This window comes from Molothrus aeneus, chromosome 3 (genome assembly GCF_037042795.1).
Source record: "Molothrus aeneus isolate 106 chromosome 3, BPBGC_Maene_1.0, whole genome shotgun sequence".
In the NCBI taxonomy this organism is placed as follows: domain Eukaryota; kingdom Metazoa; phylum Chordata; class Aves; order Passeriformes; family Icteridae; genus Molothrus; species Molothrus aeneus.
Window position 1 is genome coordinate 18,331,948 of NC_089648.1, and position 15,583 is coordinate 18,347,530.

The 15,583-nt window shown below is 43.5% G+C and overlaps 1 protein-coding gene across 2 annotated transcripts in view; it reads right to left on the reverse strand.

Annotated features, from left to right (window-relative positions):
- The window catches only part of TGFB2 (transforming growth factor beta 2), a 60,508-nt gene that overhangs the window by 18,632 nt on the left and 26,293 nt on the right, over positions 1 to 15,583 (reverse strand). For both annotated transcript variants that reach the window (XM_066546410.1, XM_066546411.1), the window contains exon 2: positions 4,207 to 4,370. In XM_066546410.1, the coding sequence (XP_066402507.1) occupies positions 4,207 to 4,370 (164 nt within the window). The remainder of the gene's footprint in view (positions 1 to 4,206; positions 4,371 to 15,583) is intronic.

The window sequence follows — 15,583 nt, forward strand, 5'->3', positions numbered from 1 at the left end:
GTGCAGGAACACACAGATGTGACTGACTAATCCTTGAATACCAAGAGAAGTATTCTGGGTGAAAACAGACATTTTCTGCACACAGGGATTGCTACTTGCCCATTAGCTTTGTGGATGCATGCAGGGCACCTCCATGAGAATTAATCTCTAGGATTCACTGCCTGGGGAAATCCAGATGGCAGAAAACCTGACAAGCAGATTCATAACCACGCATTCCCAGCATAAATACGATGGGGTGCTCTCTGCTCCAGCTCAGGCTCTGAGGTGGAACAGGGTCCTGCTGCTGCTGCAGCGCCAGGGGCCTGGAACAAGGGGCCACAGCCCTGGCTCACCATGCCAAGCAGCCCCAGACTGCCTTCCTGGAGTCAGTGCAAACAAGGGCTGTAAGAAAACACAAAGTCCCTTTCTGATGTGGTTTGGAAAAGGGAGCCAAGTACAGACTGAGGAAAGCTTAGCTGAAAAGGTGCAGTTTTGCATTTCTTCTTTCATTTTAAGGGGTAGATCTGTAAGGTCAGAGGACCACACAAAGAAAATCAGGCAGAAAAACAAAATATTTATATTCTGCTTGCTTATTTTTTCAATTTACCCTGCACATCTGTCTCTAGCTGTTCCTAAAAGAGTCCTTTAGAATAACGTCCCTTCTGCATCAGTGGGATATATGCTACTACTAAACTGCCACTGAACTAAATCAGAAAGCTCTTAGAGGGCAATTAGAAGATGTGCACATGTTCAAGGACTATCTCAGTGAACCACAAGAGAGCTCTGATTCTCCCCAGAAGGCTTCTGCCTTCTGCCCCTCTTCTGAGAAAGACAAGGGGACAAAGGAACAACCATTCCTTGAAAATGCAGGTATGAGAGGAATTTCAAAAACCCTCATCAAGAAGAGCTCCACAACAAAGCAAAACACTAGGCAACCTGAAACTTGGTTTGGAGGAGAAAAAAAAAACCCTAATAATTAAATGTTGCTTATGCAAGATGAAAAACCACACTGTTCCTTCTGGGCACAACAGCCCTGGCAAGCCCAGCATGTATGTCACAAGACAGGAAGCAAAGCTCATGCACAGAGGAGGAGCGGCAGCTGCTCATGCCAGCTCCACCGGCAATCTCCTCTGCAAGGCTCACTCTCCAAGGCTTTTCATGCTGGAGTCAGAGATCTGACTAAGTCTTCAGCCCTTACAGAAGATAGCTGCCTCTCCCACTTCCACTGAAAGGAGGATCTTCCTGACTGTCCCCTTTTACCTCCCACGCTTGTACCATGTTCGCCACTAGACAACTCTATCTGCATTCTCAATACATTAATACACAGCCCTGAAGCTCCTCCATGACCACTGGGGCACCAATGTCTCCTATCCGTACCTCTTCACCTCCATCTGCAAATATTTTCTTCTTTCTAATCTCTAGGATTCATACAGTAACTTTTAGAATGCTTTCTATAGCACTGTTCTATAATACACCATAGAATCACAGAATATCTCAAATTGGAAGGGACCCAAAAGCATCTTGGGTCCCTTGTCTCTGATTTCTCCCTGCTTTTGTTCTTCCTGCTAAACACTGCATCCTTACCTCATGTGCTGTGATGGACATGAGTTGCAGCAACATTTAGGGACTCTCATGCTCCTGGCAGAAGAGCTCCTGCCAAGGAACCCATGCAGTTCAGACTGCCCACCACAGAGTTGTAATACCCCCATACAAGGTTTTAGGAGAGCTGCATACAAGATTGCAAGAAACAAACATGACCAAAAGGAAATGATCCAGAGACAGCTTGCCTCTCTACAAGCAAAGGAACAAAGTAACATACCTAAAATATGCCTGGCACAAACACACAGGGCATGCTGCCTTTGGCTTGCCTGTTACTTGGAGGAGAAAAGATCTAATCCTACAATAACCTGAACTCATTACTCACCTAACACTTCACTTAGTTTGCTCCACCCAGCCTAAAAAAGAAACTGCCTCACTCACCAGCCATATATTTATCCAGGGACCGAAGTACCTGCCCTGGATGCAGGTGTCAGTCATTTCCATGGGCACAGGCTTGCTGGAGTCAGGCTCTTTCAAGTAAGCCCCAGCTGTTTCTCATCACAAGGCAAAATCCCAGCCAAGCAAAGGCCCTTTCTTCCATACCTCTGCTGAACTCTTTGTGTCCCATGTTCCTCAAACACAGAAAGGCAATGAACTGAGCTCAGGCAACCACAGCTGTATTCTTTTCAGGTGGCTGACTAACAGCTCTCAAAAGTAGAACAACAGAAAGCCCAGAGATGCTATCAACTCCTTTTAGGGTGTCTGAGCAGTGAGGTCAAGCCAGAATATACAATTGTTTCAGCAGGCTGCTGTGGCAGCTTCACTGGGACTCATAGAGTATTTCTCTGGGATGGTTGTTCTACACAGGCGACACCAGTGATTCTCAGTAGAGGTTCTTAGCTTTAACTTTTAACAAATAACACATTATCTGCTCAACTTTTCTGCCATCCTGTTCTTGGAAAGGATGGCAGTCAGGTTGCAGCTGCCAGTGACCACCTGTGGACCTGAACCACATTCAAATGGGAATTAACTTTTCCTACATTTAAACAACTAAACAGAACAATGCACTTTTCCAGCTGTCAGCCTCCAAGACTGGCTTTTACTATCACTTCAGCGAGGCCGTGAACCCAAAGTGCCCCCTCTCTCTGCTTCAAGTTTGTCTTCCACTTGACCAGACCAGGCAGGAAAAGCTGAACATTCAAAGTGAGGGAGAAGACTCAAATTTGCACCCACTGGATCCAACCTACACAGCAAATGCAGGCAGTAAGAACAAAGCTAAAGAAGGTCTCCATACACCTTTACAAGGTGATATTCTATCCATCAGGGTTTTTAGCAAAACATGTCACAGGTTGCTGGAACAACCGCAAGTTTTACTCAGTATAAAACTTCTGGGAGCTGGGCCCCTTTTAGTTGCTGTGTTTCCCAGTGAGGAGAACTATGCTTTAGATGAAATATGCTCTAGACACTTTTTGCACAAATGCACAGACTCTGTGTTAAATGAGGTTAAAGGCTCCGAAGTCCTTAAAGATTAAATGACATAAATCTTGTCAACACTCAGGAGTGAGTCATGGTGCATTTTCTTACTCACTCCACAATCCCTGAAGTGTCCACTCCCTCGCCTCAACCCCCGGACTACTATACAGAAGCCAGGTTTGAAACTCCTTAGCTTTGCAATTCAGTTTTAATTCAATTTCTACAAGGAAGTCTTAAAAAGCTTCTCCTGAATACGGGCCAGAGAGAGGAATTTGACCTCTGTGTAAACTACAGTTCAGGTCAGGTGTTGGGAGACAGAGATCTTGGGAATAACTTTTTTGATGTCTGGTCTCTCACTTTTTTTTATATGCTGTGAAACATAGAATCACAGAATCACAAAGGTTGGAAAAGACCTCCAAGATCATGGAGTCCAACCTCTGACCAAACACCACCATGTCAAATGGACCATGGCACTAAGTGCCATGTCCAGTCATTTCTTGAACTCTTCCAGGGATGGTGACTCCACTACCTCCCTGGGCAGCCTGTTCCAATACTTGACCACTCTTTCAGTGAAGGAATTCTTCCTGATGTCCAACCCAAACCTCCCATGCTGCAGCTCAAGACCATTTCCTCTTGTCCTGTTGCTGGTTGCACAGGAGAAGCTAATATCCACCAGGCTACACCCTCCTTTCAGGGAGTTGTAGAGTGATAAGGTCACCCTGGAGCCTCCTTTTCTCCAGGCTAAACAGCCCCACATCCTCCAGCCACTCCTCATAAGACTCCCTCTCTAAACCCTTGCCCAGCTTTTTTGCCCTTCTCGGGACATGTTCCAGCACCTCCTTGCAGTGAGGGGCCCAAAACTGGACAGAATTTGAGATGCAAGCCCACCAGGGCTGAATAGAGAAGGGAAAATCACTATGCTGGTCCTGCTGGCCACACTATTGCTGATACAAGCCAAGAGGTCACTGGCCCTCTGAGCCACCTGGGCACACTGCTGGCTCAAAACTCTGGAGTCCTGAGGCTTTACTGCTAGAAAAACTTTGCACATTTCAGCTTCACATGCTTTCAAGTGAAGTCCTTTCTAGGGAAGGCACTGCAGTGAGAGGCTCCTTTGCAGAGAGGGGACCCAAGTGCTCGTCCCCAGGTTTGCTCTGCCTGCTGGATGGGTTTGCAGCAGCAAGGCGGGGAGCTGAGGCATGGGAGGTGCCTCCATACCTGGTACAGCTCTATCCGCTGCTCCGAGACACGCGCCTTGGTGTTCTGCAGGCGGAAGACCCTGAACTCGGCCTTCACCAGGTTGGAGGCGTTCTTCTCCATGGCCGACACGTCAAACCGGACGATTCGGAAGTAAAGGCTGTAATAGCTCGGCGGGATGGCATCTGCAAGAAAGCAGTGGGGTTTATTCCTTTTCTTGGTGACAAAAACCACTGTTCCTTCAAACATTTTAATACAACACAGCCTCAGACAGGGAAATACCTGAAGTGCAGTTCAGTTTCCAATGGTCAATTTAGTACTATTAACAATTTAATAAAAATTAAGAAAATCTACTGCACGTGTTTTTTATATAACTGCCATATTAACAGAGATTAACAACTACTTTCAACTCTACTTCAGGTCATGCATTTAAACCTCCCCTTTTTCAACCTACGGGTTGAAAATCCTGAATACTTTTGAACTGAGGAAAAAACATAGCAGTTGGTACATGGTAAATGCCTTCAGGCTTACAGAGAGTTCACAGGGATCTGCTAAGACAACAAATAACAGCAGCTCATCTGATCTATATGTTTTCTGAAACCCACTTCCCCTCAGAATATTGAGTATGAATTAGCCAGCTTCAGATTTTATTCCATATCTAGTTATTAAAGGATATTTTTGGAACAAAATAGTCATTCTAATTATAGTGATGAGGGCTGGAAGAAAAGAGGAAGGAAAAACAAGGGGAAAAGGCAAGCAGAGAGTAGACACTATGAACAGGATTACATGAATTTTGACCCCTTGAAAGCAGTAAAAGCCATAAACATAACACCCCTTACTATAAATTTGGTAAAAACAGGAAAAAAAAACCTGAAAAATGGGTTCAAGTCTTCAGCAGCAGTGCCAGACATCTCAGTCTAGGTTTCAAAACAGTGTTTCTGCTTCCCAGTGGTAAACCCCGACCAAAGGTAAGCAGCAAGGCAGTTTTGCACAAACCAGGTGACCCTAAGGCATTCAGTCATCATCTGAGGCCCTTTCACACTGTCCAGAGCAACAGCACCAGGAGAAGTTTGCCTGCAGCAGTCCTGCCTGACACCCAAACTCGCTGCAGAGACAGAAGACAGTGGAAGGAGACAAGCTCACACTCCCCAGAGGGGAGATGAAATTACTGTAAGGCCTGATAAAAATCTCAGTTCAAATGAAGAGAACAGTTTCTTATTTTCTTACAGTGTGAAAACTGAAGTGGATAAATTAGAAAACAAAAAGAAAAAGGAAAATTACATTTGGGGGCTGGGAAAGCATTTTCAGCTGAGGAAGCACATGTGTTCTCACAGTTACATGTTTAATAACCCACCTGTTGTAGCTCTTTGAGGAAGTTCAAACTGACTATTTAATAAATGTAGCTATGAGAAAATCTTTGATGATAAGAAATAATCTCAGCCTCAACTGTAGATGCATTGTGAGAAATGACAAGTTCTCAAAGCACTTCAAAAAAATCCTCTGAAAGTGTACTTCCCAAAGCAGACCCTCAGTATGATCAAACAGGTACAACTATGAAGAAGAAACTCCAGACTTCCTTATGATTCCACTTAATTAAAAAAAAAAAAAAAAAAGGTTCTCAGATTTTCACATCTGCAGTGCTTGAAAATAATCCCCCAGGCATCATAATCACTATTCTTGGCTACCATGCTCATTGACAGGAAACTGCCACAATCTTACAGTGAGAACTCAAAGGCAAACAGATGCAAATTACTCCTACACCAAAGCTGCTCCTCTCTTCCATCAGCAACACATCAGTGCCAGAGTCTCTCAAAACACCAAAGGAAGGGATTGTGAGAAACACTTAACTGTATGCCACTATGACCTTGATATATTTTGCACATTCTTATAAAAGCTACTTGGTTCAGAGATTACATCCTTCTTTAAGAGAGAAATAGTATCTTCAGTTTATTTTTCCTGCTGTAGGAAACTCCAAGACTACTACTTGCTTTTCAGCCAAACCTAATCCTACTAGGAATATAATTTGGCACAATAATATGTATATATAAGATTGATGCTTCCAGGATGAGTTGTAAGTTGTCCTTCCTTGTCATTTGTCTGAGGCATCAACCTACCATTTCGTTCACTGTGGACAAGCCAAACTAGCAGCCCTTCACTTGCCCTGGCACAGACAAACCCTGTCCATCTTGACTTTATTTCAGATTGAAAAGCCCTATTTAACTGTCAGCTTGGTTTATATTTAGCTTCTTATTCCTAGAACCTTCTTGTGCTATATTTGTAGGCCTTCTTTACAGTTTCTTTGTTTTAGATGCTGTATATTACAAACCTCTGAATATGTATCTGAGTGGATATTCCTGAGCCATTCCTGCATATACATTTTTTCTCTCCCTCATTTATAAAGAAGACAGAGAATGAATACTCTTTTAGTGTGCCTGTTTTTGTGTGGCATATGTGCATTTGTATAAATTACAAATGAGTATTTACCTTCCACTGGAAGGCAGGCATGGGAAACCCTCTATGAGTAAGCAGGAATTCTTGTCTTACAGAAGTTTCATCTCTCTTGTAAGATAGTTTTACATCTTTATATATAAAACCTCACATAAGAAATTTGATTTGTTTATCATTCATGACAGTATCCACAGGAAGTCAATTGAGGAAAAGGCATTATTCATGGAGAGATGAAAAAAAGAAGGAATGGCTGACTGCACAATTGGGGTTTATTTGAAAATTAATCAACATGAAGACTGAGAAATGAGACTTGCAACTCTCTTTAAAGGAACGCTAAGAACCCCGTGGAGTCTACAGGCTTTTGGATTGGCCTTTAAGTGATCTCAGATGCTGCAATTTATCTCTCTTTGTGACTCCACCTTAACCTGACAGTTTTATCAATTCAGATTCAGTTGGATACCTCTGCACTCCCCTCTGGTTTTGGCCCCATGACTTCAGCAGACACCAGGATGACTCTGACCAAGCTAGTCTGCAGTCACAGTTACCCTGCTGCAGACTAGACAGACTAGACTCCTGAAGTATTCTTTGAACTATTATCATTAATGAGTGTATATATTAAATCAATATATTTCCTGTAGCTAGGAAAACATAGATTTCTTTTGTTTTGGTGGGAGAGAGAATATTAAACGCAATGAAAGGTTCCGTTTTCATCATTTTTAAATTAGTCATTAAATCAACCCTCAAAAAAACCTGAAGACTTCCAGCTGTAACAATCACAATCACCACAGCTGAGACAAGTTACACAACATAGCTGGAGATGGTGAAGGCAGCATCCATCCTCCTTCTCCCTTTAGGCTGCTAAACACCGAGCATCACAAGTATCACAAGTTTACTCTTTTTCTTTCTGTCTTTTTTTTTTCCTGTCTTGAACAAGCTGAAACTTCATCAGCTGCTTTACACGGGACAGTCCGAACTGCCAGGTTGAAATGTACTCTGGTATGTGAGTGATTAAGTGCATAAGGACACTGTGGTTTCTGTGCCTCTTACAGACTTTGTTCAATATCCAGCATCCTCCAGGCTTCTGTGCCAGCAGCCTGGACAGAAAGCAGCCCTGCTCTGACAAAGCAGAAAAACACCAATGGGAGGGTGCAGGAGACCCATCCCAACACAGTCTGCAGTATTGCTCCAGGCTGAACACTGTCCATGGGAGAGACTGGACGCATTTTCTGACCAACCATCCAAAAAAGCACACAGGCCCCCAGGAGCACCTGGGACGAAAGCAAGGTGCAGTCAAGCACCCTGAAACTGAAAGCAGGGATAGGAAGTTTGTTTCACGCTGAAGATATTCCCCAAACCAGGAATAACCTGCATAAAAGGATGACACTTCTGCCTTGTGCAGTTGTGTTTGATGAAGTGAGCCCTGCATTTCCACAGCTTTCCTCACAAGTACTGCATGTACTGACATTTCAGGAGAAACAAAACACTCTGTTTGACACAGCTCTTCTGAGAGTTGAGCTTTCGTTCTGGCGAGGAAAAATACCTAAATTCAATTGTATCCAAATGAGGCTTTTTTTTTCCCCTCTGAATTTTCATTTCTGCTATTGAAACAAAAAGAAATCAATTACATGCACAGCCCAAGTTAAGAAATGTAAACAACTTTTCTTGTTGGAAGAGGCCAGACAGGCCGCCTTCACACATACACCCACACTGGAAAGGCTGAGAGCTTCAATCTAATCCTTCCATCAAGGGCTTGTAATAAATGCTCCAAAGATTTATTTTTATTCTCTTTTGTGTTTATTAAACTTTGGAGGGTTTCTTTTCCTTTTCTTTCTGGTGCTTTGCCCATTCTTTATTATGGCAGCTACAAAACACGGAGTGCCCTTTTCTTCTCGCTCTCCTTTTTTTCCCCCTCCTCATCTTTCTAACTGCAGTACATGAATGACCGTGTAGTAGGCTTTGAAGCAGCACATGCAAATATTTATAAGAGTAGCTTGATTGTTATTAAATGCAGTTGTTATGCTTTCCATGCTCTGGCAAGCTTCCCTAACCTCTCTAACTATTAGGACCATTTAGGCTGTTTAGATTTCAGCTCACTGATAGCAAATTCGATGGGTTTTTTCCTAACAAGCAGCATAACGTGACATCGTTTCTCCCTCTGTGTGAATTTCTCTCCCTGCTCAGCTTTGGGGTCCCTGCCAGGAGCTGGGTCAGGCTGCCTCCAAAGACATGCAGACAGGGTAAGTGAAGCAGCATGCGCTGGAAGGATGAACATCTTGTCAGCTCTGACAGCACATCTTTCCAGCAGGATCCCATCCTTCCTGTCAGGCACACTTCAGTCACAAATCCTCTCCTCTTTTCCAGGGAAAGTCTCTCCAAGAAATTAGAAGCTTGTTTAATGCATCTGGGCTCCCAAAGCCCATAATAATCACTCTGCTCACCCCTCCTGAGCCTGATGTGACTGCAAAATCCTGCTGGAAACTGCCTCTGCAATCAAAGGGGACCAAATAATGGAAGCCACAGGTCATATCCAGGAACTGGGACTGGTCCTCAAGGGTAAATCAGTCATACATCACCTTCCCATTAGCTCTGAACCTCTGTCCCACTATGACATTAAGCTATGAGCACATCCATTAGCTGATCAGTGCTCTTGGATGGAGCACTTGTGCCACTCTTCCTCAGGCATCACTTCCAGGCTCCTGCAGCAAGACTTCCAAGTCAGACAGTACAGAAGTAGTGTAAGAGACTTAACTCCAGTATTCCAGTTTTTATCTACCAAGTTGTCTCTGAGGTATTACCTTTATCTGTCATCAACCATTTGCTACTGAGGAAGGACTGTGCACTGAAAGTCAGGAACAAACCCACTGGGAACACAGTAGGTTGAGAAAGAGTAACTACCTAATTACCAGATTTTGGGACACATTTTTCACTGTTGAACCACTTGCTATTCCCTTTCTGAAACACATTTAATATCTATGACAATATATGAAAAGTATATATGAAAATATATGAAAACAATCCCAGGACATACCAGGTTGAAAAATAGGCACAATGAGGCAAAGAGGGAATTTTTGGAGGACGCATTTATGAAATTATGTGCTCCTTACTTAAAATCTGACAAGAGCCTTCTGGTTCTGCAGCTACTTCCTCATTGCTTCACCAAGCCTGACTCAAAAGATGACTAGCCAAAGCAATGACTTCAACAGCAAACAGATCTGCTAGCCAGGTTTCCAGCTACCCGAATAATTCATTCCCTCAAGGTACTCCTACTGCTCTGGAGTTTGATGGACTCTGACACTTTTACACAACTGTCTTTTGTACTTTTAAATTCTGTAATGGTGAAAAACATCCTGCAGTTGTCTTTGGGTCAAAATACAACTGGCACAGAAAGGATTCTGAGACATGGTAATTATCCCCTGAAGAATCACAGGATTAAGTTTAGGTTTCAAGTTCTCACAAAGACAAGAAGTAAAACAAACTCCAGTAATTGTTAGTGGTGTAGCAAAGCTGCTGCATAGAATTCTTGTACAAAACAGGTTTAAGTCCTGGCTTTGTGGGTCACCATAAAGATGCAAAGAGAAGGCCATCTTATTACATGCTCCCTTAATTTCTGTCACTTCTTCCCTATTAGCACATTGGAGCTGGATGTGAGTCTTACATTACAGTGGGCAACAAACCTTGCCTAGAAAAGCTACTATTGCTGTTTTGCTGTTTTAAGGCTGTAACAATTCAACACATTTAATTTTTTTTTTTTAGTTGTTTTCCCTGGGCTGGGTCAAATCGTGTTGCAAGTTTAACCTCAACTGTGTTTAAATGCTGCAGCTGAAACTGACTGCTTTGGATGTTATTTGGGTATGCAGACCATCGTAAGAAGAGCTGTAATTTTGCTACATCACTGAATTGTCTGCTTTAAGTGAATCTTATCAGCCAGAAAGCCCTCATTGAGATCCTTTTTTCCACTGGACTTTCTCTCTCTGCCACACTTTCCCAATTATTTTCAAGTTACTAGTCTTTGTACACTCAGTCCAAAACAGCACTTAGTATGAAAAAGTCCATACTACTCACACCAGCTAGAAAGAAAGAAGAGAAAATGTCTATCCTGAACAATCAGTGATGGCTTCTTCTCTCCTCCCTCTCTTTCCATAAGGAAATAAAAACCCAGGCCAACATCACACACGTTTGTTTACCTCCTATGAGTGCAACCCCAAGAGTCTGGGCTACAACAGATGCCCCAAATGGATCCCTTTTGGAAAACATTCCCAGCTATTCCATCACCCAAAAGGCAAAGGAGAGTCAAATTTAATACCAAAGAGAAAAGTTGCAGGAGCATTCTGCTGTATCTGAGATGACCAAAAGCGTCAGACAAAGTCTCCAGAATCCTGGGAATGACAGGGAGGAGCTGCTGCCTCACACACTCCTGATGCAAGGGGAGGGAGAGTTCAGGTGGGTGCAGCCTGCCACAGAAAAGAAAACTGTCCCCCATCACTGCTCATTGCAGGGAAGATTAGAAAATCTGAATGTGTTTCAGCAATGGGAGAAAAATACTTAAGGAAAACATACATAGTCCTTCCAGACAAGCTACACAATTTACTTTGGAGGAAATCAGTTGTTTGTGTGGGATGTCTGGAGCAAAAAGGTGACACCTGTGGAATACACAAGAAGACACCTGGAACTAAGGGCTACAGACTGCATGTATGAGTTTACATCTCCAGAAGTATGGTAAGGTAAATCAGTACAGAGATTGCAAAAAAACTTGCAACTACTTTACCACCCCAGAGCAGTCCTGGGGCAAATACAAGACACTATCCTGGTCCTTTACAGTCTCCTATTCTGAGAGTGTGTTCTCTTGTGTGAATTCCTTTAGGAAAGTTCACTTTACTTACACAACTGTGAAGAAAGCAAAGGCTGCCCAGAAGATCACTTCTGCTATAAAACAAAATTCTCTGAGCATTAACTTCTAGAAGAATCTGAATAAAAACTGAGCCTCTTGAATCAACTGCCTGGATCCAAACTTCTGAAGCTGGAGGAGAATCAAAAACTTGTTGAAATCACTGAAACTCTGGCTAAGATGAAAGAGGAAACTGTCTAGTCCCTCTCAGGAACACAAAACCAGAACTCCAACCCAGGCATATTTGATGTGACCACTCCCAAATACTCCTGTTTCTTAAAAAGGAGCATGGAATACCTCCTAGGGGACAGACCCTCTGGACACAAAGCAGCACACAGGCCCCAGGCCTGGTATTTCTTTTCCCTATTTGCAAAAGCAAGAGTAGATGGAAACAGGTAAACCAGCACCTCACATGACAGCACCTGCACAGTGCTCAACAGACACTTTTTGCCCCTGCCTTTATGACTGCTTGAATGTGAATTTCCTGAAGAGAAATTCCACCATATGAAGTCACTAGACCCTCCTCTCTCTGCCTGCCTTCAAAGCCTTCCAGGCTGTTGGCTCATTTTCCCTCGTCCATGCTGAAACACAGGGGCTGGGTAATGCGAACAACTCTGAAACATCACTTGAGCACTGTTCTCAGGTCTAAAGTTTGAGCCATTTGAGCAATGCATCATTGGGGCAACTTACTTACTTGGGATTATTCTGGAGAGTGGCAAATGCTGAGCTTTCCATTCCAGACCATCATTCACATATATAAACCTCCAGGCATTTTAGGAAGTCTGAAAGGTCTGACCTCAATTCTCCTCTTCTTAAAGTCCTCTTTACACATCACCTGTCAGCTGGCAAAGCAGCCAGAGAGGGAATGTAAACACAAACCCTACTGCTATCTTTGTTTCTCAACAAAGAAATCTTAATCTTGTGGCAGGTTAAAACATATAGGGTAAAGGTACAGCAAAACCACTCTCTCTCACACATGAACCCCCTCTAATCTCACTGCTGTGCATGCAACACTGCAATTTTCGTAGTGAGACAGAAAAACATATCTTCAGATGTGTCCCTCACTCCTGTGCTGGGTGCCAGCACAGCAAGCTCATGACCATTCTCAGGAGAAGCAGATCCTTTTCTGCAGGCAAGGTGCACGACAAGCTAACAGGAAAGCTGCTGTGTCTGTCAAGAGGCATTAGAACAACTTACAAAGATGCCAAAGCCTCTCCAAAACCTGAGTAAAGTTTTGGTCCCAGTGAAGTCACCGACCAAACATTCCCAACACTTTCAAAAGGGCCAGGAATTTACCCCTGCAACTGCAAGCACAGAGAACATTTTCAGCACAAGGAAACTGTTTCCAGCCTCTCTGTGAATTTATCTGCCAACAAAAGGCCCTTCAGCTTTCAGCAGTTATTTTGTGAACATTCAGGGAAGAAGAACTCCTTTCAAATCCCCATCAAGATCCTTTGAATGAAATCCCAGGTTATCATGTATCACCACTGAAATCAAATATGTAAATAGATGTGTGTTTTGTTTGGAAATGTCTCAGGTATGTACTTCGCTATTCTACTTACACTGGAATGTAAGAAAAATACTCCTAGTGTCTTTCATCTCTCTCCATGAAAGGCTGCTCCTCTTTCAGCTAGCAATCATAAGGAAGAATTGCAAGTACAATTGCCTATCTCATCTTAAAAAAAAAAAAAAAAGGTGGGGCAAAAATTAAAAGCTCACCAGGGAACGCAAACCTTTCTCACAGCAGACTAAGACTTGAGTTGCTGGCACAGTTCAGCTGAGGTTTTATGGCTGCAATGACCTCAGCAAGTGAAAACAGAGCAAACCAACCTGCTGCTCACAGGACTGACCAGCAGTCTTCCCTGTAACAGAGACCTTTTTTCCCTTCCATTTCCCAAACTCCTTCTGCTTGCATGCTACTGAAGTGGTACCTTCTGTAACAAGAGACCTTTCTGCTGGCAGGCTGAAGAGGCAGACATGATCACAAGTCCAGCTGCACTGCTGTGTATCCCACTGCTTTACACACACATTGGGATGCTGACTGCAGTGCCTGAAACCCCCTAGCAGCCATCAGTGCTCCAACCTCCACCCCCAAACCCGAGTCACCTTGAATAGTTTTTATCTCAGAAAAACATTTTGCCTTCTCAAGAGCAGATTAGGTGTAAGGTTAGATTTATGTGTGTGTGTTTGAGAAAGTCTATATATGTTTATTATTTTTTTAAATCCTTCCTCTTCCTGACACCCTTCTGATGAATTTCACTTGCACTCACAGCCCATCCAGCAGGATTCAAACTGGCTTCACCATGTTACTACTGTTCCATTTTACTAATGAACTATATTTAAAAAATATGCTTTGTTCAGACATACTTTTATTGAATCCCTCAAATTCACACAGAATATTATTTCTGTTATAAATCTATCTTCCCTGTCAGTCTATGAGGAGAGCCTGGCATGCCTGCACCCAGCTCTTCACACTCTGCATCTCTCCCTCCTCTCAGCTCCAGGGTTTCCACAGGCATGAGGCCAAAGGCAGCAGCATCCTGCTGCCCTGGGGACCTGCCATCCATGGTAAGGTAAGAAAGCTGCACTCCCTCAGCAGTGCCCAAGGCAGAGAAGCCAAGCAGCCTGCAGCCATGGGACATTGGTCCTACGGGGCCAGCCAGAGCAGGTGCCCCCAGAGCTGGGGACCAGGGTGGTCTTTTGGGGCTAACCTCTCTAAGGAGATGGACTCAGTACCTCCTTTAAGGCGAGCTGTGGTCACCCATCTGTCTGTCTGTCTGTCTGTAAAATCAGGCTGCTGCGCTCTGACAGCAAACACGCTCCTCACAGGCTCCGACCTGCGCCTTTAGTGCTGGATGACTTGAGCTGCCTTTTAAGCCCATGAATGCCATCTCCATTTTAATCCTCTGCGTAGAATGGCTCCTAATCACAAGCTTTGTTACGAAATCCACGGGGATAGCAGGAAATCTCTTGGATATGTCCTCAGGATTTTATTATGCCAGGGCAATGCAACTATACAAAAATCTACTTTACAAAAATGAACTGCTGCAGAACAAAGCTGCACTGGAGAGAAAAAAACAGAACTGGAAAACATTCTGAATTATTTAAAGAACTAAGAAAACTTTTCCCAAATCCAATTTTCTCCAACAGTGTCACAACAACCACAAAGCCGTCATACATGACAAACTCAGTAGTGTTGAAATCAAGGAAATGGCAGCAAAAAGACATTCTCAGGCTATTTCACAATTCAGTTTAAGCTGCTGTGTTTATGTGCCTTTTTACCTTAGCACAGAATAATCCAAATATCACTTCTCTTGATCAAGTCCAACGTTTTATTTCTCCTCTTATACATCTGCAGGGCAATTCAATCAGCTGGAATTCAATCTAAGTGATATAAGTGGTAAAACCAGTTTGCCTAGTGCCAAACAGTTTGAATATTTAGCACAGTAGCAGGGTAAGAAGCCCACCACTCTGCTTCAGAGAAAGAGCACAGGCATAGGCTTCCTTCTAAACAGAATCTTCTCAAATTCACCCTGTGAGCTTTTTATGCAGCTACGTACTTAAAGGATTTCCTGCCTCAGAGCCCATAGCAGTGAGGGAGCACAGGTTGAACCCAGTCCTTGTGATGCTCCTCAGACTGAGGAGAGCCTACAGGATCAAATCCTCCATGCAGCTCACATTTGTAACGTGATTTTTGTTACTGCTTTCACAACCTACCCAGCCTGTGTTTTGAAAGGCCTCCCCTAGCAGGAGCAGGAGTAGATAATAGCTTTCCTGCCTCTGCTGTTGGTAGCCTTGGCAGTCTGTACTCCTCATGAGAGAGGTGAAAATGAGCATCCACCTTTTGCAGAGATTGCTCATTCCACTCTTCTCAGGCTGGCCTGTGGACAGTCACCTCCTACTAACACTCTCCAGGCCTCCCAGCTTGGATTACATTCCAGGCTACATAGAGTCATCCAGTCTCCCCAGATTTTTTTTTGGTTTCAACATGGGAAGAGAGTATAGTTTCAACTGACAGAAGTTGGTCAAGGCAGATCCCTTGCACAGAGATGAAATTAAACAGTG